This window comes from Siphateles boraxobius, unplaced genomic scaffold (genome assembly GCF_051911475.1).
Source record: "Siphateles boraxobius isolate OS27281-9 unplaced genomic scaffold, OSU_SipBor_1 5, whole genome shotgun sequence".
NCBI classification, from domain to species: Eukaryota; Metazoa; Chordata; class Actinopteri; order Cypriniformes; family Leuciscidae; genus Siphateles; species Siphateles boraxobius.
In genome coordinates, this window is record NW_027509141.1 from 552,007 (window position 1) to 577,500 (window position 25,494).

The 25,494-nt window shown below is 41.1% G+C and overlaps 1 protein-coding gene across 1 annotated transcript in view; it reads right to left on the reverse strand.

Moving 5' to 3' along the window:
* avil (advillin) overlaps nucleotides 1-25,494 on the reverse strand; it is a 42,564-nt gene that overhangs the window by 16,011 nt on the left and 1,059 nt on the right. The window contains exons 2-14 of the mRNA XM_077204355.1: nucleotides 24,332-24,432; nucleotides 23,639-23,707; nucleotides 16,805-16,879; nucleotides 16,523-16,719; nucleotides 15,254-15,362; nucleotides 13,990-14,100; nucleotides 13,704-13,909; nucleotides 12,938-13,016; nucleotides 10,429-10,527; nucleotides 10,058-10,211; nucleotides 2,596-2,696; nucleotides 2,349-2,486; nucleotides 1,729-1,887 (exon numbers count right to left, since the gene is read on the reverse strand). Of these exons, the coding sequence (XP_077060470.1) occupies nucleotides 1,729-1,887; nucleotides 2,349-2,486; nucleotides 2,596-2,696; nucleotides 10,058-10,211; nucleotides 10,429-10,527; nucleotides 12,938-13,016; nucleotides 13,704-13,909; nucleotides 13,990-14,100; nucleotides 15,254-15,362; nucleotides 16,523-16,719; nucleotides 16,805-16,879; nucleotides 23,639-23,698 (1,488 nt within the window). The 5' untranslated portion in view covers nucleotides 23,699-23,707; nucleotides 24,332-24,432. The remainder of the gene's footprint in view (nucleotides 1-1,728; nucleotides 1,888-2,348; nucleotides 2,487-2,595; nucleotides 2,697-10,057; nucleotides 10,212-10,428; nucleotides 10,528-12,937; nucleotides 13,017-13,703; nucleotides 13,910-13,989; nucleotides 14,101-15,253; nucleotides 15,363-16,522; nucleotides 16,720-16,804; nucleotides 16,880-23,638; nucleotides 23,708-24,331; nucleotides 24,433-25,494) is intronic.

Consider the following 25,494-nt stretch of genomic DNA (forward strand, 5'->3'; position numbering starts at 1 on the left):
CCTCCACCTCCCCAGCTCCACCTGCCCAGATCTGTACTCTGAACCCTCCACATCCCTAGCTCCACCTGCCCAGATCAGTCCTCTGAACCCTCCATCTCCCCAACTCCACCTGCCCAGATCTGTCCTCTGAATCCTCCACCTCCCCAGCTCCACCTTCCCAGATCTGTCCTCTGAACCCTCCACCTCCCCAGCTCCAGCTGCCCAGATCTGTCCTCTGAACCCCTCCACCTCCCCAGCTCCACCTGTCCAGATCTGTCCTCTGAACCCATCCACCTCCCCAGCTCCACCTGCCCAGATCTGTCCTCTGAACCTATCCACCTCCCCAGCTCCACCTGCCCAGATCTGTCCTCTGAACCCATCCACCTCCCCAGCTCCACCTGCCCAGATCTTTCCTCTGAACCCCTCCACCTCCCCAGCTCCACATGCCCAGATCTGTCCTCTGAACCACTCCACTTCCCCCGCTCCACCTGCCCAGATCTGTCCTCTGAACCACTCCACTTCCCCAGCTCCACCTGCCCAGATCTGTCCTCTGAACCCGTCCACCTACCCAGCTCCACCTGCCCAGATCTGTCCTCTGAACCACTCCACCTCCCCAGCTCCACCTACCCAGATGTGTCCTCTGAACCCGTCCAACTCCCCAGCTCCACCTGCCCAGATCTGTCCTCTGAACCACTCCACTTCCCCAGCTCCACCTGCCCAGATCTGTCCTCTGAACCACTCCCCTCCCCCAGCTCCACCTGCCCAGATCTGTCCTCTGAACCCGTCCACCTTCCCAGCTCCACCTGCCCAGATCTGTCCTCTTAACCACTCCACCTCCCCAGCTCCACCTGCTCAGATCGGCTACAGATTGATGTATGACTATTTATGCAGCAGCAGCAGCAGATCTTACATGCTGACAGAAGTGTGTTTGTGTATCTATTAGCTGTAGCAAGTCCATACTTACTCTACAGCAGCAGCGAAGTAGATCTAGTCCACCCAGACCAAATTCATCAATTACGACCAATTAAATTCAGATCTATACTCAAAAAGTTTAATTTCATTATGTTAAATCTACTTAAATTTATAAATGGAAAGGATTTATTTTGTGTCTGTTGTGCTCATAAGTGAATTGTATTGTTGACTACTATTTTGAAAAATGTTGTGTTCTGACGTAATGTAAGAATGGAAATGAACGAGTAAACAAGATGGAGGAAGTTCACTACTCCAGTCTCGTGTGCTTTATTGCTGTTTAATAACTCCTTGTCAGGACCACATGCTTTGGCATTTTTTTTTATTCTGAAAATTGTCATTTGAGTTCATGTTCCTTTTATAGTTCTAATCATGGTCTTTGTAGTTCTTTTGTTCTTGCTAATTATTTTCCAAAGCCAAGCCCTTTTAGATCACATGAACCGTAAAATGTTGTAAAATGTGTCAACATTTATTTAAATGTCTTTTGGATATTTAAATTCAAAACTAAAGTAGGATAACAAGTAAGCAAAAAAATCATGTAGGTTGGGTTGTGTCATTACAATGGGATTACAAATTGAACCACTTTCTGCAGCAAATTAATCATTAAAAGTCAATTTTGCATTATAATATGAATATGGAATGTCACTTTGGTGTATTAAGAGCATGTCTGTGAAAGTTAAAAAGACAAATATTGTAGTTGAGCACAGAACTATTATATCTAGATATACCATTTAGTGCAATTAATGCTTGAGTTAAGACAGACAGCAAGTGGTTCACTACCTCAAAGATCACCATTTTTCCCTTAAAAATGGCCATGAAGTGTCGCGGTTCCTTCCCCATGCAGACTCGGACTTGAACCGGCTGGCCACCGTACTGTTGGTCCAGGGTCACGGACTGATACGCACAGGCCGTCACTTCATCCTGAGACGCATGACGGCCCTTCAGGAGAACCATAGGGTTACTTTTATCATTCATGTGCAACCAAACGGCAGAACTTTTGATTGCTTTGAGATATCAACACAACATTTGGTTCAGATGCAGTTGACATGATTGTAAATAAGCCCAAAGTTGATTTTATGACATTCCAAATATGCTTTCTAATAGTCATCATGTCATCCATGTATATTAACAAAATAAATCAATAAATTGCATCCTTTTTCTGGGGGTTTTCTGGGAACCTCCAAAAATGACCAAAGTATCTCTTTTTTTTTTTATTTGAAAGGTTTTCTATCAAATGAGACCATGTACTTGATAATAACTTGTTTTTGTAGAGTTATAAATTATACTTTTAAGTATGCCACTTAGATGTGAAATCATTAAAATGCCATCAGGGTGTAAAAGGGTTAATTATATAAAACTCTTTCCTCTGTTCTACATGCATAAGGGAAATGTTACTTTACCTTCCACATGTAAAGAATGTGGCTCTTCCTGCCATTAATATCATAGCTGTATAGAATTAGATAGCAATCTCCTCCATAGAAGTATCCATGCATTTCAGGATTCACCTCCACCATCTCCAAATTCTCAATGCGCCACACCTGAGGATGGAGAAGACTTCTATTTGTGTCTATTTCTGTTTCCCATGATCTCGTGTTCTGATTGCAGAATCCTCCTGTTAGCTGATCAGATCTTAGTAATCCTCTTTACCTGTTTCTGTCCGCTGCCATCATCCACCATACGCTCTTGCGCTGCAACATCGGGCATCACATGCATCCGACTGGCATCAAACTTCTCTTGAGGGACATCAGCTGATTAATGAGAAGAAACAGCAAAGATTACGGTCCTAATGAAATTAACATCACAGCTGCATGTAGAGCAGAACTTCCACACTGAAAAAGTAATCAGTTGACTTAACTTAAAAATAATTGAGGAAACCCCTTGCCTTGAAATTATTAAGTAAATAAACTGCTTAAGTTTTCACCAGCTCCACCTGCCCAGATCCTGTCCTTTGAACCCCTCCACCTCCCAAGCTCCACTTGCCCAGATCTGTCCTCTGAACCCTCCACCTCCCAAGCTCCACCTGCCCAGATCTTTCCTATGAACCCTCCACCTCCCCAGCTCCACCTGCCCAGATCTTTCCTATGAACCCTCCACCTCCCAAGCTCCACCTGCCCAGATCTGTCCTTTGAACCCCTCCACCTCCCCAGCTCCACCTGCCCAGATCTGTCCTTTGAAACCTCCACCTCGCCAACTCCACCTGCCCAGATCTGTCACATAACTTAATTTTTTCAATTAATTATTACGTTTATTTACTTAATAATTTTTAGGCAACAGGTGAACTAATTTTTTTAAAGGATAATTCCGGTATTTAGCACTTTGAGTCTGTTTTCTAGTTTGTTTTGGATGAACTACAGTGGTGGACACAGAAATTTTGACGATGGGTCCTGTCTCGACTTTTTGACTCTTTTAGAATCGCCTTTGACCGCTTCAGAGTGGCTATCTATGGGCATGCACAAACATGTCCCTAAAACAACTGTTAACGTTTGTTTTCAAAACTGTGCAACTCACCGAGTGGTTAGTGGTGTTCGTTGATGTTCCAAAACAAGTAGGGTAGCGAAATACAGTGAGTTGCACAGTTTTGAAACTAGAAAACAGACTCAAAGTGCTAAATACCGGAATTATCCTTTAATACCCCTTTTCCACCAAAAAAGAACGGGTTCGGAACTGGTGCTGGTTCAAAGTTAGTTCGGAGTTGGTTCAACTTGCGAACCTTCTCAGAACCGGTTTGTTTTCCCACTGACTAGAGCGCCCAGCGAACGACGTCGTTACGTCACTGTGTACGTCGCCATACAGAAACGCTAGCAAGTACATTATTTTGGGATTATCTCTAACTTGTGTTCCATGAAGGCTTTAAAAACAATTGAAATAAGTAAGTCTTTTAATCTTTTCCTTTGATATGTAATCATTTCTGATTAGTTATGTACCTCTGTCTTGTGTCTTTTTTTCTTTCCGTTTATTTGTTCTATATTTTGACTGTTTTCTTCTTTGCTTACATAATGTTTTCAATAAAAAAATAAAATTTAAAAAAAGCTAGAAACGCTTGCATTAACTTCAAGCATAATAATTACAATGGTGGACTACATCGTGTTTCTGCAAATGTTTCTCCTGGCTTTGCGGTCATAAAATATGTTTAGGACACATCTAAACCCGCCTCCAGCCCCGCCGTAAGCATGACACGGTGGTAAAAGAACGGTTCTCTGGTTCTAGTCCAGCAAAGAGTTGGTGCCGCTTTGGAACCAGTTTTCCTGGCCGAAAACCGGTTCTTTGGCTGTCGAAACACAAAGAACCGGTTCGCGAGTAGGCACCGGCTCCGAACCGGCTCTCAAAATGCTTTGGTGGAAAAGGGGTATAAGTGAACTGAACACTTTTACAGAGTACATTTGGTACACTGCAAAAAGTCAGGGTTTTCCTCAGGATTTTTGCTTAAAACAAAAACAAATATTGGGGCCATTGGGGTCAGAGGGGTCAATTTTTTTTTCTGACCTCATTGACAGACATTTGCTCAAAAATTCACATAATTTTGATAAATCTATCATTAAAAAAAAACAAAATACTAAAATTTTCTATACGTCAATCAAACAAACATTTGTCAACAAACATGTATTCATTACTTCAATGAGCTCATTGTTTCTGCCTTAAATTATTACATCGTTTAAATTAATAAATTTTTAGCTTGTGATTTGTATATGTACATTTCTGAAATACATAACTTAGAGACAGTTACCTCTGATAATAGATCATTCCAACTTGTAATGTGAACTCATGCATTTTCTGTGAAGCTGCTTTGAAACTATGAGTATTGTGAAAAGCGCTATACAAATAAATGTGAATTGAATTGGATTGAATTAATATCTTCAGTCATGTTTGTTCTCCAGTAAATGTATCTTGATTTAAGAATGTTTAGATATGTGTGCTGGAAAACATTATTATTAGCAGTGTAACTTTCAACTGAAGCAAACAGATATCATTAGGACTGACATTAATGGCAATACGTTTCATTTTTTGTGTCCAAAAACGGTCAAAACGGCCTACATTTTCTATAATGTGTTCCTTATAAAACTGTGTTTTTTGAGGTTGGATAAATGATGACATGTAAGTTTGTGAAGCCGTTTGTGTTTCCGTTCCCTATTTGAATGATTGACTCTGTCCTTCCCTGTTTTGATTCTTATCATCTTCTTCCAGTGTGGATTCATGATTCTTGTTTTGTTCACATCATTCCTACATGTATTTATTTTGTTTGTGTGTTCATTTAATAAACTATTGCTCAAAATTTCCATATCTGGCTTCCTATTCCAGCTGTCTAGTAAACTAAGGAAGCTTGTACCCACTACGGAATAAAAAAATTAAAAATTTAAATGCGACTTTTTGTCTCACAATTCTTTGTTATAAAAAAGTTATAAACTTTTGGCCCAAACAAGCTTCCACATTTTGTAATAAACTGTCATTGTATATTACAAATATTGCTAATCTTCTGTGGATAAAAGCATCTCACGTATCACACCGAGAATCTCGTAACAATTCAGTCACATTTGACCTCGAACGCTGACATGTCAGAAGCTATATCAGCTTCTCAATACGTCACGGTCGGTCTCTTTAGTCATTCTCAATGTCAATGACGAATGTAGCCAAGTCACGAGGATGTGAAGCTCAAACATTTTCTGGCAATATAGCAGAACTAAAAGTAGTAGGAGCCACATTAATTCTATAGAACCTTGTGAATGTGCAAAGTGATGCCCATGGTCTGCACATATCTCTGAGAGAGGCACGCCACATAATGCTGCCTAAGAAGTGGCCACTGCCCGAGTTGAATGACATTTAACAGATGTAGGCAATATGTGGCCTGTTGAACGATATGCCTCACCAATAGTGACTTTGCTTTGACAGGGGTGCACCTTTTCTTCCGGGCCCAAAGCAGACCAAAAGCTGGTCAGTGGTACGCCATGGGGCAGTCTTTGATACATACTGCCTCAACATACAGACTGGACATAGGGCCACCTTGTCCTCTTGTATAAACGCCGCCAGCTAAATGCGTTGGTTTGTGAATTGAGGCGACAATACCTTGGGCTGAAGTGCTGGGTTCGGCCAAAGTGTAACTTGATTGCCCTCTGGCCCCCCACCTGAGATACTGTGGACACTCACCGACCCTTTTGGCTGATGTTATGACTAATAGAAATGCTGTCTTCATAGAAAGGCTTCTAATATCTGACTGTCCAACACCATCCGTAAATCCAACTGAGTACACACTACCCGTACTGGTGGCTTTAGCCATACGGCTCCTTTGAGAAAAGCCACTACCCTATTGGCACCAATTGACACCTGCTCCATATGATACCAATAAGCAGACAGGGCAGCCACAAACACTTTAAGTGTGGCTGGAGAACATCCAGTATCCAACTAAAGTATTACAAAAGTCCAGCACCACACTGATGGGACAATCAACTGGGTTGAGAGCACGATCTGTGCACCAAGAGACATACAGTTTCCACTTACTGGCGTAAGTATGGCGTGTTGAAGGCTCATAACCGTATTCCTTTCTCCCGCTGAACACTGAGAGAGCACCATCTCAAGCCCAGGGGCCAGATCCTTCCACGGTGGCAGGCGGCGGCCCCGTTGGCGGCCCCGTTATTTGAGTTGATAAGAGACTGAACCAAGGCATTGCTGGCCAACAAGGAACCACTAGAATGAGCCTGTGATGCTTCTCCTGCACTTGTCTCAGGATGGACCAAAGGAGTGGAATTGGGGGAAAGACATAGAGGAGAAGTGCCTGCCATTCGTGGGCCCAATGAACCCTCCTCCTCCTGGGCTGAAAACCATAGCGGACAATGAGTTGTTGTCCTGCTGACGAAAAGGTCCACGGCCACTATTCCGTAGCTCCTCGAAATTGACTGAACAACTTCCTTGTGCAGACACCATTCCTCTGGTCTCGGCTCTGAGCGAGAAAGTATGTCTGCTACACTGTTGCAGGGACCAGGGATGTGAGTTGAGCTAGCAGCCATATCACCCTGTAGTCCAAGACTGGTTGCCCACTGAAGCTAGGCAGGGTTGAGCCTGGTTAGTACCTGGATGGGAGACCTCCTGGGAAAACCACGTTAAACCGAGGTCCTGACTCTCTGTGGTCATAAAAAATCCCAGGATGTCTTTCAAAACGAGTAGGGGTGTAACCCCGGCATCCTGGCCAAATTTGCCCAGTGGCCTCTGTCCATCATGGCCTCCTAATCATCCCCATATATATGTATATATAATAATTGGCTTCATCACCCTCTCCTCTCCACCAGTAAGGTGGTGTGTGTGTTCTGGCGCAATATGGCTGTCATCGCATCATCCAGGTGATGCTGCACATTGGTGGGTGGTTGAGGAGATTCCTGCTTCTATGTAAAGCGCTTCGAGTGCAGAGAAAAACGCTACATAAATGTAATGAATTATTATTATTATTAGTTGCTCTGACTGAAAGAAAGTGCTTGTTTGCCCACAACAGAAGCCTTCTTGTCAACTGGAGACAGGGTAGGGACCTGGTGCCCCCTTGGTGATTAATTAAAATAACCACTGTGGTGGTGTCCGTCTTTACCAGAATGTCTCTCCCTAATAGTTCCTGCTTGAAATGTCTCAGGAAAAATACTGCCCACCAATCCAGTAGAATGATATGAATAGCCCTTAGCTGTGGGTCCCAACTGCCCCGAATACCTAGGTTCTGCCAAAGTCCTCCCCACTCACTAAGGGGAGCCATCTGTGCTCCTGTGGGAGGCAAACGTTTGTCTATCAACCAATGTTGGAACAGATGAAGTTGCAACAGGCCTAGCTGAATGACTGATGACGCCGGTGTGAAAAGACCTGCCAGCCTTAGGAAACTGATAAAGGTCAGCTTACTCAAACTTTAACATGCTTGTCTGCAACACCTGCCTTCTGCCTTCTGTGAGGGTAGCTCTCATTTCCCTGGATTCTAATTGCATGCCCAGAAAGCACGCTGACTGACTTGTAGTTAGGCAGCTTTTCTGAAAATTCACCTTCAGACCCAGAGCAGCAACATGAGACAACAGATGGTGCGTGTTGTTGACAGCTTGCTGTGATGACCTGGCGCACAACAGCCAAATGTCTAGAATCGGAAGAATGAGCATGCCCTTTCGTTGAAGTGGTTCCAGTGCCACCTGCATGACGCGTGTGAAGACCCGGGGAGAAAGAGAGAGGCTGAATGGAAGAACCCTGAACTGATACATCCTGCTCTGAAAAGTGAACTGAAGGAACCTTCTGTGGTGCGGGGCGATGGGTACATTCCTCTGGAGGCTTGGATTGAGCTAGCCAAACTTTGCGTCTAGCCTACGTAACAAGCCCAAGAGCCTTTCCACTAGAGAAGGCAATTGATCCCAATGCCTGCGGAGAAGCATCAAGAAGTTCCAATGCAGTATTATCTGGTAGACAGGGTCGAATGAAGTCCCAGCAGAAGACAAATCATTGAATTTCCAACACGAGTCAATCCTGACACAGTGTTATACACGAACCAATAAATCATCAGTACACCTGCATTCCAGGTTGGGGCAGCGTAACTGTACCTTAAGGGCCTCATCTGGAGATACCACCAAAGAAGAGATACATGGCTCTACAGGAGACATGTTACAGAGCCCCGTCTCCTGGGCTTCAGCCATTGCGGCTAAAGTGCGTGCTACTCGATCCGGTCTGGAAGAAGGGGCAGAGCGAAATGCTGAGAAAACAACATCAGTAAAGTCAGGACAGCTAGGTATCAGGAAATCCCATGGTCGGACAACCGGATGACGCAAGAGTTTTGAAGGCCCAAGTGATGGAGAAGGTAGGTTCAAATTCAACTTAGCAAGGGCCATCTTGATTGTGTCTTGCAATGAAAATGCCACTGAAGAACCAGCACCTTGAATGCTTGAACCCTCATCACTATGAGAGTGCTGAGACTAGGCATGCACAGCAGAAGTCTCCTCCAAGGGTGTATAACGGTCTTGCTCATCAGCGACTAATGAATCTGAGACTGCCAGAGATAATGTGTCCAGTTCATCCCTAGAACTTACAGCTGCTGGTTCAAACCAGGTCAACAAGGGGTTCAGCACAGATGTTCTCACTTCCGTACTTGTGCTCTGAGTAGCAGAAGGAAATGACTTGCCTGAATGCCCTAAAACAGCATTAGATGGCTCAGCTACCTGGTGGGATAGTGTTGCATCCAGGGTCTGCTTCTTCCTTGGAGACCTTCAGTTATACTAGCTGAGCCCTTGCTAGCAGTCCGAAACTTGGTTTTGACTGGTGCCAAAAAAAATTGAACTTCAGGTTAAAATTTTGCCAACCTTTGTTGCCTTACCTCCAAAGGCATCAAATTACATTCTGGGCAAGGGTCAGTTAAAGCCTCCCTGAGATGTTCGATACCTAGACAGGCAGGACATTGAACATGGGCATCCATAAGGTCTATAGGACTTAAGCATGTGGAACATGAGGCAGTCATACCGCCTAGAAAACAACCCTGGTCAACCAATGGGTTAATATCAGCGATAAATATTGCACTCCAGTGATATCCGTGTTAAGTAGTTGTCACAGTAACTGCACACAATAACTTCAGCTTGGTTTACCAGTGAGCGCAGATGTAACACAAATTGATTGCAATAGGTATACACACCGTGAAAAAAGAGAACCCTGGTTAACCAATAAGTTCTCACAACACTCACTCAACTCTAGTGGCCGGAGTCTCGGATCTGAAAACAATCTAATAAAGTCCATTAAGTCCAACGCAAAATTGCATATCTCTGTTTTTCCTCGAGGCACAGCTACAGCAGGAAGCAATGCCAACCCAAAAGCTGTGCACACTCGAGCAAGATCCTTCCGCGAAAATGACAAAGAGACCGACCATGACGAATTGTGAAGCTGATATAGCTTCTGACATGTCAGCGGTCGAGGGCACGTGTGACTGAATTGATACGAGATTCTCGATGTGATGTGCGAGACGCGACTCTTTCCACCATTTATTGACCGTCTCTGGAGGTCTGGAACAGTGAAATAGAATGTAAACTATAATAGGGAGATTACAAACAGAAGGTCAGTGTAACTGAGGTTTAAAGACATTAAAAAACAGGCCTTCCTCTGAAAGTGTGTGTGAGACTCATACCGACTCTCCCCACGGTGTGTGTTCGGCCCAGACCCGTAGTCTGCTCTCGGACCCTCCAGTTCATGAAGAGTTGCTTAAACAGAGCCGATTCCCCTCCGTCACTAAGAGACTCCACTTTAGTGCTGAGAGGATATCCCTTCAGTTTTATGAACTCCTGCAGAATCAGTCACATTAGCACACAACACTTTCATTACATGTGAAACTTCAGACATTCTCCTGACTTTGCAACTTATTCTACCAACCCTATATAATGACTATAGTTGACATGTAGTTGCACAGTTACTCATAGTCAGGAGAATGTCTAAAGTGGACTGTATAATAAAGTGCAACCAGTAAGGAATCAGCTGATTTAATGAAGGGAATAAACTCACCAGAGCTCGAGTCATTGCTGCTTGTCTCTCCGCCTTGTTGGCCGTCTTTCCCTTCCACACAAATATTGACATTCCCCCCTGATCCAAAATATAACAGTCCTAGATAGATAGATAGATAGATAGATAGATAGATAGATAGATAGATAGATAGATAGATAGATAGATAGATAGATAGATAGATAGATAGATAGATAGATAGATAGATGTGAAGGTTGATTAAAGGTGACCTATTATGCCCATTTTCACATGATGTAATATAAATCTCTGATGTCCTCAGAATTTGTCTGTGAAGTTTCAGCTCAAAATACCACCCAGATTTGTTATTATAGCTTGTCAAAAGCCAGGTTTCCATTACCCTCCAAATTGCGGAAATTGAAATTGCGAATTGAAAATACGCCCAATTGAAACACGTCAATTTCGCAAAAACTCCCAATTATTGTAAAAAAGTTTTTCAGGCAATTTGAAAAATAGATATTTCGCAAAACTGCAATGGAAACAGTTTGTCACCTGATGTAGATGACACGGAGTGTTTGGACAGAATACGAGTCAGAGTTCTTTATTCAATTAATAAAAAACAAAAGAATTTCAGGAATACTGTATTCTAAACCTCAAAGAAATGCCACAATCAAGACCTCAAAGCAGATATGAGGGAGAAACACCCAGAAATACCAGCCGCTCCAAGTATAAGGGTCTTTTCTTACAATTAATGCTTGGATAACAGACATACGTCTCCTTCGATTAATAATAATGGCCAGTGCAGTGGCTGGGATATAGCCTCTGTAAACCTACCAACATTCGTTGCGTGATTTTTGGACTTTATTGGACTTATCGCGAGAGGGAAAAAATTACGTTTTAGTCTCATAACATGTGTTAATGGAAACGCCGTCATTTCGCAATAGTTTTTGGTTGACATTTAGAAAAAAATGCAAAAGTTTTGCACGAATCTGTAATGGAAACTCGTGTGCCTAAAGTTGCCCCTTTTTGGGTGTGAGGGAAAACACTCAGTTTTGTGTGTGTGTCCCTTTAAATGCAAATAAGATGCTGCTCCGCCCCCGTTCAGAAGAGGGGCACAGCCTTTACACAAGCTTCAGATACTGGAACAACATAATGGCCGAATTTCTCTCAGGCAAAATGTCAATAATACCCAGTAGCGAGTGCAGCCTTACATGTTTGAACCGGAGTCAGAAACAGATGGAGAGACTCAGGAAGAGTTTGCAACTGATGGACTGTATAATTGACCCTTTGCAAGGGAGTTTGATTGACAGGCGATCTGACCAATCGTAAACCGCCATCCGCCATTTTTGTCCGACAAAGCAGTCAGGAGAGTTAGTAGATTAACGTTGGAGGATTTGAACTTGAAAAACGGTGTATACTGACATCTTTCCGCGGTTAAAATAACATTCCTTCCTATGTTCATTCATGTTTATTTGATACTATAAATTAACTAGAAGGAAGAGATGATCGGTTCACAAGCAACCTTAACTGAGGCTCTACAACGATCTGTCAGACACATTAAAGAGCCACAAAACGGTATGTATTGTTTAAATTTCATAAAAAAAATGGCCAAATTTGAAAGTTGAGACTTTGTTTCATATCAAAAGTAACCTGGTCTGTCGGCGTGTCGTCAGTGTCCTCTGCTCCGCGATGTCTTTTTCACTGCGTGAGAACATGCTGGGGCGTGACAGCGGCGTGGCTCGTCGGACATAGCTAAGCATAGCTAACAGTAACTAAAGGGGGCGGGTTTTTCTGATTGGTCAATTGACATTTCTGAATGGTTAGTGGATACATAGTTGTTGTGGAGTTATGTTGATTCATCTCCTCGACTAGCCTTTACTGTCATGTTAATCTATAAACTGTTGTATACGAGCTTGTGTGTGAACTGTATTAGGATGGATATATAGCAGGTGTGGTTTAGTTTATGGTTATAATGTGGGACTGCTTCACTCAGGGGATCTAGAGCAGATCGTCTCCAGTCGTGGGTGGTTTCACTACTTTTGCGTAGACGTAGGGGGAAATCTGGAACAGCTTGTTCTGAGAGATTGATAATGATAATGATGGGGATTATATAAAAAGTATTGGGTGGTTTTTTACCATTATAGGCTGGGTGTTTACACACACTGTGGACACACATCTGTGTTCAAACACCTTGCAAAAGTGAATTTTGCATAATAGGTCTCCTTTAAAGTACTGTCAGTCAAAAGTTTGGGGTTGGTAAGTTTTTATAATGTTTCTGAAAGAGTCTCTTCTGCTCACTAAGGCTGCATTTGTTTGAATAAAAATACAGTAAAACAGTGAAAAATTATTCCAATTTATGTTTCTATGTGAATATATGGCAAAGTGTAATTTATTCCTGTGATCAAAGCTGAATTTTCAGCATCATTACTCCAGTCTTCAGTGTCACATGATCCTTCAGAAATCAGTATAACATGATGATTTGATGCTCAAGATACATTTATGATTATTATCAGTGTTGAAAACAGTTATATTTTTGTGGAAACCGGTTACTTACGTCGTGATTCAGCAAGTCTTGTGTGAGTGGACTGGTTGCGATCTGAGTGATCTTCATCGCTCCGTTCGCATCGGACACACTTCAAAGTTGAGATGTGTTAGATTCACTCGTAATAAACATATGAGCTAATTAATCAATCAAGTGATACATTATATTTGTGACCCTGGTCACAAAACCAGTCACAAGCTGCACGGGTATATTTGTGGCAATAGCCACAAATACATTGTATGGGTCAAAATTATACATTTTTCTTTAAGGCCAGTTTTAAGTAAAGATCATGTTCCATGAAGATATTTTGTAAATTTTCTACCGTAAATATATAAAACATTTATTTTCGTGAGTGGATGCAGCAAAAAAACTTTAAAGGTGCAGTGTGTGATGTTTAGCGGCATCTAGTGGTGAGGTTATGAATTGCAATCAACAGAAGTTACGGTGGCCGGCAGGAAGTGATGTCATCGTCTGAGACAGCAGAGAGTAGCCAGTTAAATAATGAGGTTTCTTAACATAGATCATTTAAGAAATGATGTTTACTTAATTATTCAGTAAACGATAAGTTATTGTGAATATTATTGTTACTTGTTCATCATTGTGTAGTGTGTTATTCTCTGTTTTATACATCAATAGAAAGCTTATTCATTCAGCTTTCAGATGATGTATAAATCTCAATTTCTAAATATTTACCCATGTAACTGGTTTTGTGGTCCAGGGTCACACATAATGTTTCCAAGCCGCTGAGATGAAGGACAGTGTATCTGAGGGCTCTTACTGATATAGCGTGAGCTTTTTCATCTGCTCCTGGTCAGATATTTCATCGGGCGTCCCGCTGGGCAGCTTTGGGGGCTTTTCACCCATAATGTCCACCATAACCTCCATCAGCAGAGCAGATCTGGCCTCGGCGTCTCCTTCAATAACCCCGATCTCTGCCCGACCCCCCCGCTCACGGTCCCGGATGTCCTTCGCCAACATCATGCCCTGAGAGACCATGATAAACCGCATTAAACATAATCTCTCTCTATATATGCAGTGTATATATACATATATAAGCTGCCAACCTTCAGACGTTCTTGTGTGTTGCTCTCCGGGCCGTTCCACTGGATAATGGTCTTTCCCAGATCCAACAGAAAGACGCTCCCAGTGTCGAAGCTCTTCCAGCTCATTTCCACCTGCACAATATTGCATCATTTATAGCCTGAGAATTAAAGTCTGAATAATTTGAACCCTTGTGCATCATTTAAAAGTTACGCACAGGCCCATAGTGTCAAAAAACTGGCATAAAAATGTGACGTTTGGGAGCACAGACTTTAGTTTGATCTCATTTTAAAGAAAACCGTTGCCAGATTATTGTTGAAGTAAAACAAGTTTAAAAAGTAAAACCAAAAAAAAAGTTACATAGGTTTAAGTTTATGAAAATTATTTATGAACATTATTTTATATAAAATGTATATTTAAAGAAACATTTGAACACTGCTAGAAAATCAAAGCCACAGATCTAAACAAGTTGTGCTCCAAACTTGAGGATGATGTCTCAGAAAATGAGCGTTCAGTGTTTGAGGAACAGATTTCCCCATCAGATCCAGCAAAACTCACTGGGACACAGAGCTGGGTCTGGGATTTACAGTTTTTCACACACACACACACACACACACACACACACACACACACACACACACACACACACACACACACACACACACACACACACACACACACACACACACACACACACACACACACATTTTATCATTACACACATACAAACCACACTCTGACATCATTTCCAAGACACACACACACAATTATCACTGCATCATTTATCCAACTGGCTCTATAATATGCAGAAGCAGACAACAGGAATAAAGCGAGTATTTGCTTTATAGGGCAAAGCTGAGGAAACGGCACATCTGGGAAACGATAGTCAAATTTGTAATGTTGAAGCCGACAGAATGAAAGCCTCCAAACAAAGATTGCATCATTTTATAGTTAAATGGCCTTGGGGTTAGAAAAATGCAGTTTTAATGGGTTTTAATTTGGACATTCTTGTCCTGAACTATGTTGTGTTACTAGTGTAAACTAGATTAAATACACACCTGTGCCAAAATGTATGCATTTGGCATTAACACAGGCAAAATGATAAAAATAAATAAAAAGACAAAACTGTTCATAAGGTTGCACTGTTGAACCATTAGTGCATGTTTTGTTCATCACTGGATTGACTGCTAATGTTCAGACTGATAACAGGCCGAGAGGAACAGATATCCCGATCCCGGATAAAGTGTTGTGAGGAACGGCAGGATCTGAAGAAGTACAGATGCTCACCTCTGTGCCCGTCACTCTCCTCCGGCCCTTCACATGCAGGAGCCTCTGGACGCTGTACGTGTTGGTCTCCACATGGCTCATCCCTGAAGACACTCCTCCTGACTTATAACTGAGACATACACACATATATCTGTGGTTTCTGTCGTCTTCATGCACTAACACACACACACACACACACACACACACACCTCACAGACACACACACACATACACGCACACATGTATTTTAGGTATTATCAGTTGTGTGTCGTTTGAGTGTGTGTGTGTGTGTGTGTGTGTGTGTGTGTGTGTGTGTGTGTGTGTGTGTGTGAGGAATGTGTGTGTGTGAGGAGTGTGTGTGTGTGTGAGGAGTGTGTGTGTGTGTGTGTGTGTGTGTGTGTATGTGTGTGTGTGTGTGTGTGTGTGTGTGTGAGGAGTGTGTGTGTGTGAGGAATGTGTGTGTGTGAGGAGTGTGTGTGTGTGTGTGTGTGAGGAGTGTGTGTGTGTAAGGATGGCAATATCTGAAATCCTTGTTCGTGTGGGGATTTTTTGGACATTTTTTGGTCCCCATGAGGAAAACAGCTTATAAATCATACTAAGTGATGTTTTTTGAAAATGTAAAAATGCAGAAAGTTTTCTGTGATGGGTAGGTTTAGGGGTAGGGTTAGTGTGTGTGGTGTGTGTGATGGGTAGGTTTAGGGATAGGGTTAGTGTGAGGGAATAGAATATACAGTTTGTACAGTATAAACCTACTGTGTGTGTGTGTGTGTGTGTGTGTGTGTGTGTGTGTGTGTGTGTGTGTGTGTGTGTGTGTGTATGTGTGTGTGTGTGTGTGTGTGTGTGTGTGTGTGTGAGGAGTGTGTGTGTGTGTGTGTGTGTGTGAGGAGTGTGTGTGTGTGTGTGTGTGTGTGTGTGTGTGTGTGTGTGTGTGTGTGTGTGTGTGTGTGTGTGTGTGTGTGTGTGTAAGAGACTCCTACATGATGCCCTGTGTGAAGTATCCGCAGAAGATGCTGGACTCGTGGGCCTGGACCTCCCGGTGTGTGTGTGTGTGTGTGAGGAGTGTGTGTGTGTGTGTGTGTGTGTGTGTGTGTGTGTGTGTGTGTGTGTGTACGTGTACGTGTACGTGTACGTGTACGTGTACGTGTGTGCGTGTGCGTGTGCGCGTGCGCGTGCGCGTGCGTGTGCGTGTGCGTATGCGTGTGTGTGTGTGTGTGTGTGTGCGTGTGCGTGTGCGTGTGCGTGTGTGTGTGCGTGTGCGTGTGTGTGTGTGTGTGTGAGAGAGACTCCTACATGATGCCCTGTTTGAAGTATCCGCAGAAGATGCTGGACTCGTGGGCCTGGACCTCCCGGTGTTGGACCGGAGACGACCCGAGGAACTCGTCGAGCTGAACCGCGTAAACCGCAGCGGATCCCTGTTCGTCCACAGAACTCGTCGAGCCCAGCCAGTAGTGGATGTCATAGAACGCAGATCCGCCAGTTTTACGAGTCTGAAACCAGAGACAAAAAACATGAAGTTAGAATTCCTGAATCAGTGGTGAAACACATCTAACACAACGTGAAGAACACACTTACTGACAGCAGTAAATAACAGTCACCGTCATAAAACTGGCCGTGGAACTTTTCCGGGACCAAAACAAGATCCATTTTCTGGAGAGAAAAAAATCAGTGAAATTGGCAGTGTGAAATTGTCTAGAAAACTTTGTCCAAAATCTTTGATTTAAAGGGGTGGTTGATTATGATTTCACTTTTCTAACTTTAGTTAGTGTGTAAAGTTGCTGTTTGAGCATAAACAAAATCTCCAAAGTTGCAACGCTCAAAGTTCAAAGCAAAGGGAGATATTTTCTTTTAAATAAACAGCTTTTTAAGGACTAAAACAAATGGCCAGACATCACTAATAATGACAGCACTAACCCTAAAATTTACATAAACCCCGCCCCCGGGAACGTGATTTATATTATTAGCCTATCATGACAGAATATGCTAATCAATGACTAGAAGTTTTTGAAATTTTCAGTGTGTGTGTGTGTGTGTGTGTGTGTGTGTGTGTGTGTGTGTGTGTGTGTGTGTGTGTGTGTGTGTGTGTGTGTGTGAGAGTTAAAAGGCCACGAGCTCTTGAACGGTGTGTTTTTGCTCTTTCTCAAAAAGTGACTTTTAACATGCTATATAAAAATATCTGTGGGGTATTTTGAGCTAAAACTTCACATACACACTCTGGGCATCACTCGGTGGGCAAACGCATTTTTGTCTCAGTGCATGCGTTGTCTTAGTCTGGCAGTGCTGCCGCTAGCTTAGCTTAGCATAATGAATGGAATCCTTTGTTGCCAGATATCATGTCATGAGTAAAAGTGATAAAAAAAAACGAATTACTTCTTGTGGCCTGCGTATTCACACGGAGTGCAAATAGCAATAAGACTAGGCGATCTCCTAGGCAGAGATTGACCTGGGACTATATTGGGGGAAGCACAGAAGAAGCACTGATACTTGGACGCAGAGATAATCCCTATTTCAAAAAACGGTGGCATGTTCCCTTAAGAATGTTCTTATCTTTTTTCTTACGATTTTTTTTAAGAATTGCACTTAGGAATATTCTTACGAACTCCTTAGAATTGATCTTAAGAATTTTATCAACTTCTTTAAGAAGAAAGATTTCCGGGGTGATTAATACAACGAATACAAAAGTTGCTCCCTAAATTGGCATTCACTTACATTCAATATTGTAAAAATTAAGCTTTATATACTGCATTTCATAAGAACATCAGAGAAGAAATCAAGAGTAAGGAAAGAGGCCTGATAAAGTATTTACACTCCAAATGGCAAATCCATCCTTATGAGGAAAATTAAATTACCAGAGAAGAATTGACCCTTAAAGAGCAAATATTGTGCTGTTTTTTTACAACTGTGTTTAGTGTGTAGTGTTCATCGGTGTTTAGTGTGTAGTGTTCATCGGTGTTTAGTGTGTAGTGTTCATCTGTGTTTGGTGTGTAGTGTTCATCTGTGTTTAGTGTGTAGTGTTCATCGGTGTTTAGTGTGTAGTGTTCATCGGTGTTTAGTGTGTAGTGTTCATCGGTGTTTAGTGTGTAGTGTTCATCTGTGTTTGGTGTGTAGTGTTCATCTGTGTTTAGTGTGTAGTGTTCATCTGTGTTTAGTGTGTAGTGTTCATCTGTTTAGTGTGTAGTGTTCATCTGTGTTTGGTGTGTAGTGTTCATCTGTTTAGTGTGTAGTGTTCATCTGTGTTTGGTGTGTAGTGTTCATCTGTGTTTAGTGTGTAGTGTTCATCTGTGTTTAGTGTGTAGTGTTCATCAGTGTTTAGTGTGTAGTGTTCATCTGTATTTAGTGTGTAGTGATCATCTGTGTTTAGTGTGTAGTGTTCATCTGTTTAGTGTGTAGTGTTCATCTGTGTTTAGTGTGTAGTGTTCATCTGTTTAGTGTGTAGTGTTCATCTGTGTTTGGTGTGTAGTGTTCATCTGTATTTAGTGTGTAGTGATCATCTGTGTTTAGTGTGTAGTGTTCATCTGTTTAGTGTGTAGTGTTCATCTGTGTTTAGTGTGTAGTGTTCATCTGTTTAGTGTGTAGTGTTCATCTGTGTTTAGTGTGTAGTGTTCATCTGTGTTTAGTGTGTAGTGTTCATCTGTGTTTAGTGTGTAGTGTTCATCTGTGTTTAGTGTGTAGTGTTCATCTGTTTAGTGTGTAGTGTTCATCTGTGTTTAGTGTGTAGTGTTCATCTGTTTAGTGTGTAGTGTTCATCTGTGTTTGGTGTGTAGTGTTCATCTGTGTTTAGTGTGTAGTGTTCATCTGTGTTTAGTGTGTAGTGTTCATCAGTGTTTAGTGTGTAGTGTTCATCTGTATTTAGTGTGTAGTGATCATCTGTGTTTAGTGTGTAGTTTCATCTGTGTTTAGTGTGTAGTCTTCATCTGTGTTTAGTGTGTAGTGTTAATCAGTGTTTAGTGTGTAGTGTTCATCTGTGTTTAGTGTGTAGTGTTCATCTGTTTAGTGTGTAGTGTTCATCAGTGTTTAGTGTGTAGTGTTAATCAGTGTTTAGTGTGTAGTGTTAATCAGTGTTTAGTGTGTAGTGTTCATCTGTGTTTAGTGTGTAGTGTTCATCTGTTTAGTGTGTAGTGTTCATCAGTGTTTAGTGTGTATTTTTCATCAGAGTTAAGTGTGTAGTGTTCATCAGTGTTTAGTGTGTAGTGTTCATCTGTGTTTAGTGTGTAGTGTTCATCTGTGTTTAGTGTGTAGTGTTCATCTGTGTTTAGTGTGTAGTGTTCATCTGTGTTTAGTGTGTAGTGTTCATCAGTGTTTAGTGTGTAGTGTTCATCTGTGTTTAGCGTGTAGTGTTCATCTGTGTTTAGCGTGTAGTGTTCATCAGTGTTTAGTGTGTAGTGTTCATCTTTGTTTAGTGTGTAGTGTTCATCTGTATTTAGTGTGTAGTGTTCATCTGTGTTTAGTGTGTAGTGTTCATCTGTGTTTAGTGTGTAGTGTTCATCTGTTTAGTGTGTAGTGATCATCTGTTTAGTGTGTAGTGTTCATCAGTATTTAGTGTGTAGTGTTCATCCGTGTTTAGTGTGTAGTGTTCATCTGTGTTTAGTGTGTAGTGTTCATCTGTTTAGTGTGTAGTGTTCATCAGTGTTTAGTGTGTAGTGTTCATCTGTGTTTAGTGTGTAATGTTCATGTGTGTTTAGTGTGTAGTGTTCATCTGTTTATTGTGTAGTGATCATCTGTTTAGTGTGTAGTGTTCATCTGTTTAGTGTTCATCAGTATTTAGTGTGTAGTGTTCATCTGTGTTTAGTGTGTAGTGTTCATCTGTGTTTAGTGTGTAGTGTTCATCTGTTTAGTGTGTAGTGTTCATCAGTGTTTAGTGTGTAGTGTTCATCAGTGTTTAGTGTGTAGTGTTCATCAGTGTTTAGTGTGTAGTGTTCATCGGTGTTTAGTGTGTAGTGTTCATCTGTGTTTAGTGTGTAGTGTTCATCAGTGTTTAGTGTGTAGTGTTCATCTGTGTTTAGCGTGTAGTGTTCATCAGTGTTTAGTGTGTAGTGTTCATCTTTGTTTAGTGTGTAGTGTTCATCAGTATTTAGTGTGTAGTGTTCATCTGTGTTTAGTGTGTAGTGTTCATCTGTGTTTAGTGTGTAGTGTTCATCTGTTTAGTGTGTAGTGATCATCTGTTTAGTGTGTAGTGTTCATCAGTATTTAGTGTGTAGTGTTCATCTGTGTTTAGTGTGTAGTGTTCATCTGTGTTTAGTGTGTAGTGTTCATCTGTTTAGTGTGTAGTGTTCATCAGTGTTTAGTGTGTAGTGTTCATCTGTGTTTAGTGTGTAATGTTCATGTGTGTTTAGTGTGTAGTGTTCATCTGTTTATTGTGTAGTGATCATCTGTTTAGTGTGTAGTGTTCATCTGTTTAGTGTTCATCAGTATTTAGTGTGTAGTGTTCATCTGTGTTTAGTGTGTAGTGTTCATCTGTGTTTAGTGTGTAGTGTTCATCTGTGTTTAGTGTGTAGTGTTCATCAGTGTTTAGTGTGTAGTGTTCATCTGTGTTTAGTGTTCATCTGTGTTTAGTGTCTAGTGTTCATCTGTGTTTAGTGTCTAGTGTTCATCTGCGTTTAGTGTGTAGTGTTCATCAGTGTTTAGTGTGTAGTGTTCATCTGTGTTTAGTGTGTAGTGTTCATCTGTGTTTAGTGTGTAGTGTTCATCTGTGTTTAGTGTGTAGTGTTCATCTGTTTAGTGTGTAGTGATCATCTGTTTAGTGTGTAGTGTTCATCAGTATTTAGTGTGTAGTGTTCATCTGTGTTTAGTGTGTAGTGTTCATCTGTGTTTAGTGTGTAGTGTTCATCTGTTTAGTGTGTAGTGTTCATCAGTGTTTAGTGTGTAGTGTTCATCTGTGTTTAGTGTGTAATGTTCATGTGTGTTTAGTGTGTAGTGTTCATCTGTTTATTGTGTAGTGATCATCTGTTTAGTGTGTAGTGTTCATCTGTTTAGTGTTCATCAGTATTTAGTGTGTAGTGTTCATCTGTGTTTAGTGTGTAGTGTTCATCTGTGTTTAGTGTGTAGTGTTCATCTGTGTTTAGTGTGTAGTGTTCATCAGTGTTTAGTGTGTAGTGTTCATCTGTGTTTAGTGTTCATCTGTGTTTAGTGTCTAGTGTTCATCTGTGTTTAGTGTCTAGTGTTCATCTGCGTTTAGTGTGTAGTGTTCATCAGTGTTTAGTGTGTAGTGTTCATCTGTGTTTAGTGTGTAGTGTTCATCTGTGTTTAGTGTGTAGTGTTCATCAGTGTTTAGTGTGTAGTGTTCATCTGTGTTTAGTGTGTAGTGTTCATCAGAGTTTAGTGTGTAGTGTTCATCTGTGTTTAGTGTGTAGTGTTCATCTGTGTTTAGTGTGTAGTGTTCATCTGTGTTTAGTGTGTAGTGTTCATCTGTGTTTAGTGTCTAGTGTTCATCTGTGTTTAGCGTGTAGTGTTCATCTGTGTTTAGTGTGTAGTGTTCATCTGTGTTTAGTTTGTAGTGTTCATCTGTGTTTAGTGTGTAGTGTTCATCTGTGTTTAGTGTGTAGTGTTCATCAGTGTTTAGTGTGTAGTGTTCATCTGTGTTTAGTGTGTAGTGTTCATCTGTGTTTAGTGTGTAGTGTTTAGTGTGTAGTGTTCATCTGTGTTTAGTGTGTAGTGTTCATCTGTGTTTAGTGTGTAGTGTTCATCAGTGTTTAGTGTGTAGTGTTCATCTGTGTTTAGTGTTCATCTGTGTTTAGTGTGTAGTGTTCATCTGTGTTTAGTGTGTAGTGTCCATCAGTGTTTAGTGTGTAGTGTTCATCTGTGTTTAGTGTGTAGTGTTCATCAGTGTTTAGTGTGTAGTGTTCATCTGTGTTTAGTGTGTAGTGTTCATCAGTGTTTAGTGTGTAGTGTTCATCAGTGTTTAGTGTGTAGTGTTCATCAGTGTTTAGTGTGTAGTGTTCATCTGTGTTTAGTGTTCATCTGTGTTTAGTGTGTAGTGTTCATCAGTGTTTAGTGTGTAGTGTCCATCTGTGTTTAGTGTTCATCTGTGTTTAGTGTGTAGTGTCCATCAGTGTTTAGTGTGTAGTGTTCATCTGTGTTTAGTGTGTAGTGTTCATCAGTGTTTAGTGTGTAGTGTTCATCTGTGTTTAGTGTTCATCTGTGTTTAGTGTGTAGTGTTCATCAGTGTTTAGTGTGTAGTGTTCATCTGTGTTTAGTGTTCATCTGTGTTTAGTGTGTAGTGTTCATCAGTGTTTAGTGTGTAGTGTTCATCTGTGTTTAGTGTGTAGTGTTCATCTGTGTTTAGTGTGTAGTGTTTAGTGTGTAGTGTTCATCTGTGTTTAGTGTGTAGTGTTCATCTGTGTTTAGTGTGTAGTGTTCATCTGTGTTTAGTGTGTAGTGTTCATCTGTGTTTAGTGTTCATCTGTGTTTAGTGTGTAGTGTTCATCTGTGTTTAGTGTGTAGTGTCCATCAGTGTTTAGTGTGTAGTGTTCATCTGTGTTTAGTGTGTAGTGTTCATCAGTGTTTAGTGTGTAGTGTTCATCTGTGTTTAGTGTGTAGTGTTCATCAGTGTTTAGTGTGTAGTGTTCATCAGTGTTTAGTGTGTAGTGTTCATCTGTGTTTAGTGTTCATCTGTGTTTAGTGTGTAGTGTTCATCAGTGTTTAGTGTGTAGTGTCCATCTGTGTTTAGTGTTCATCTGTGTTTAGTGTGTAGTGTCCATCAGTGTTTAGTGTGTAGTGTTCATCTGTGTTTAGTGTGTAGTGTTCATCAGTGTTTAGTGTGTAGTGTTCATCTGTGTTTAGTGTTCATCAGTGTTTAGTGTGTAGTGTTCATCTGTGTTTAGTGTTTAGTGTTCATCTGTGTTTAGTGTGTAGTGTTCATCAGTGTTTAGTGTGTAGTGTCCATCTGTGTTTAGTGTTCATCTGTGTTTAGTGTGTAGTGTCCATCAGTGTTTAGTGTGTAGTGTTCATCTGTGTTTAGTGTGTAATGTTGTGTTTGATCATGAGAAAGCTCCAGTTCTTCTCTATATCAGTGTCAGTGTTTCTGAACTCCTGAAACGCCTCCATTGTATCTTGAGTTTCTTCTGGGAACGAACACATCACAATATTCCTCATTATAATAATTCATACGCAGAATAAAGGGGCGGGGCCTGGTTGAGTTAGTTAGTAGTGTGTTAAACTGGCGGTTATGGTAAGGGGCGGGACATTTCCCAAACAAGTTTCACATACTGTACATCCCATCATCAATACAATAGTTGGCTTATATTCTCATACATTATATATGCAAATAACACACTGCAGTCTGTGTTGAGTGGGAATTTAAAAATGTCTTTATACTTGATCAAAATCAGTAAACAACAGCAGTGAAAACGTTCTTCATGCATACATTTCTTCAATAGATTATGTATTAAACGATTCACCAATGAAACCCACCTCGATCCTCCAGATGAGTATTCCTGGAGAGTGTGTGACGGCTCTGAACGTTTGCTGCATCTTTCAACACTAACACAGAAAGCAAACCTTTAATTCACCATCATTAGACCTTCCTTTATGTTGAAGAAGTTATTGCCAGTATTTTACACACACACAATAGTGTCAAATAGTGATGTCCGGAGGAGAGATTTAGTTTTAATGACTCTACAAGTTTAATCAACCATCAAAATATAGGGAAATATTTTAGATTATTTTAAAAAACTAAATATGAGGGAAGAACAAAACACTAAACTTGATTAAGGTTTATCTGACAAAAAAAGGGAAAAACTACGTTTTATTTTACTACGCAAATTTTTTTTTAAGGAAAATTGCACAGAAAAACAAAAAGCTGACATAAAAAAGCACATCAGTTATTAATATTGACTGATTCACTCTGGTTTTTGCATGTGGCCAAAAATGATGTTGCACAATGTTTCATTACGTTATTATCACAAATAAAACAATTGACTCAAAGCACAGCAACGCAATATGTTGACAAAATCTTTAACACATTTATACTAATATTTGAATGAAGTGTGAATATGTCTATTTCATAGGACAAGTATCACTTGTTTTATTATGTTTAGCTCAATGTAAAATAGTTTTAATAATAGTTTAATATTAATGACATAGATTTTAAGTTTGAATAGTTACCTTGAAAACCAACAGCGATGTTTAAAGGAGACTCTCCTCGGATAGATTAAAACGGATGTGTTTCGTCCAGATTCAGTGAACAGGTCCGGGATTCTCTGATCCTATAGCAGAGAAGAAACTAAAATATGCCCTTTTTTGTCCATATCTTTGCTGCGATTGAACAGATGCTTCATTTGATTGTATTTGCCTGCTGTCAGTCAAAGCTTCGCTCAGCAGCCAATCAGGATAGAGCTTCAGCCCATTTTATGCAAATGAGCAATATAAACAAACAGAGATATTCAAAGGACTAGAAAAGAGTGATGGAGCAGTGCTGATCTTCAGCGGGTCAGAGTCTGTTTAAATCAATGCAACCACTGGCGAACATATCTCAGATTATTACTGACGGAAGAATACAGTCAAGCCATATGCAGAATGTCATTTCATATTGTTCCATTAGCCGCGTTTCCACTGCCGGGCCAGTAGCCCCGCAACGCTGCCCTAAACCCCGCCCCTAACACGCCTTTTCTGGATCAAACGTCATATAACCCAACCCATTTCAGTGGGTATTATGAATTTATTTACTTTTTAAGTTAGGAAGATAGCATGTATATTAACTCACGGGCCGTAGCTGCAATAGTGTCCCGACTTGTCTCGCGAGTCGCCACTAACAGAGGTACGGTGACCCAGCACACCGTCCATCAAGTCGAACCATGGAAAGTTTCTTCTCTGAGCTCCGCTTTGTCCATTGTGCGTTTTAATCGCCTTGTACAATACTGCGCCCGCAACTTTTTTATTTTTTCCCGAACTTGAAGCGTTGCTCGCTGAATGCTTAGCTTAGAAAATTCAGCAACGATGTATTTTATAACGTCCTCGTTTCTTCACACGCCGTCAAATTGACGTTGTACCCTTTCTTCTGCCCAAATGCTCAGAAGAGCTTTGGTATCTTCGACAGACCAGTACAGGCGATTCTCCATTTCGAGCAGCGATTATATTGTGCGATATTAAAAAAAAAAGTGAAAATGTGCATCTTGCCGGCTTTGCCGCAGACCATAACTTTCCCTAACACCGATAAACTCCGCTTTTACCTTGCCCACGCCTCTAGCCCGAGCTGGCCCGCTTTGGCCCAAGGTATTCGACGGGCCAGAAATCCAAGAAAATACGTTTTTTAAATATTTTAAAAACAT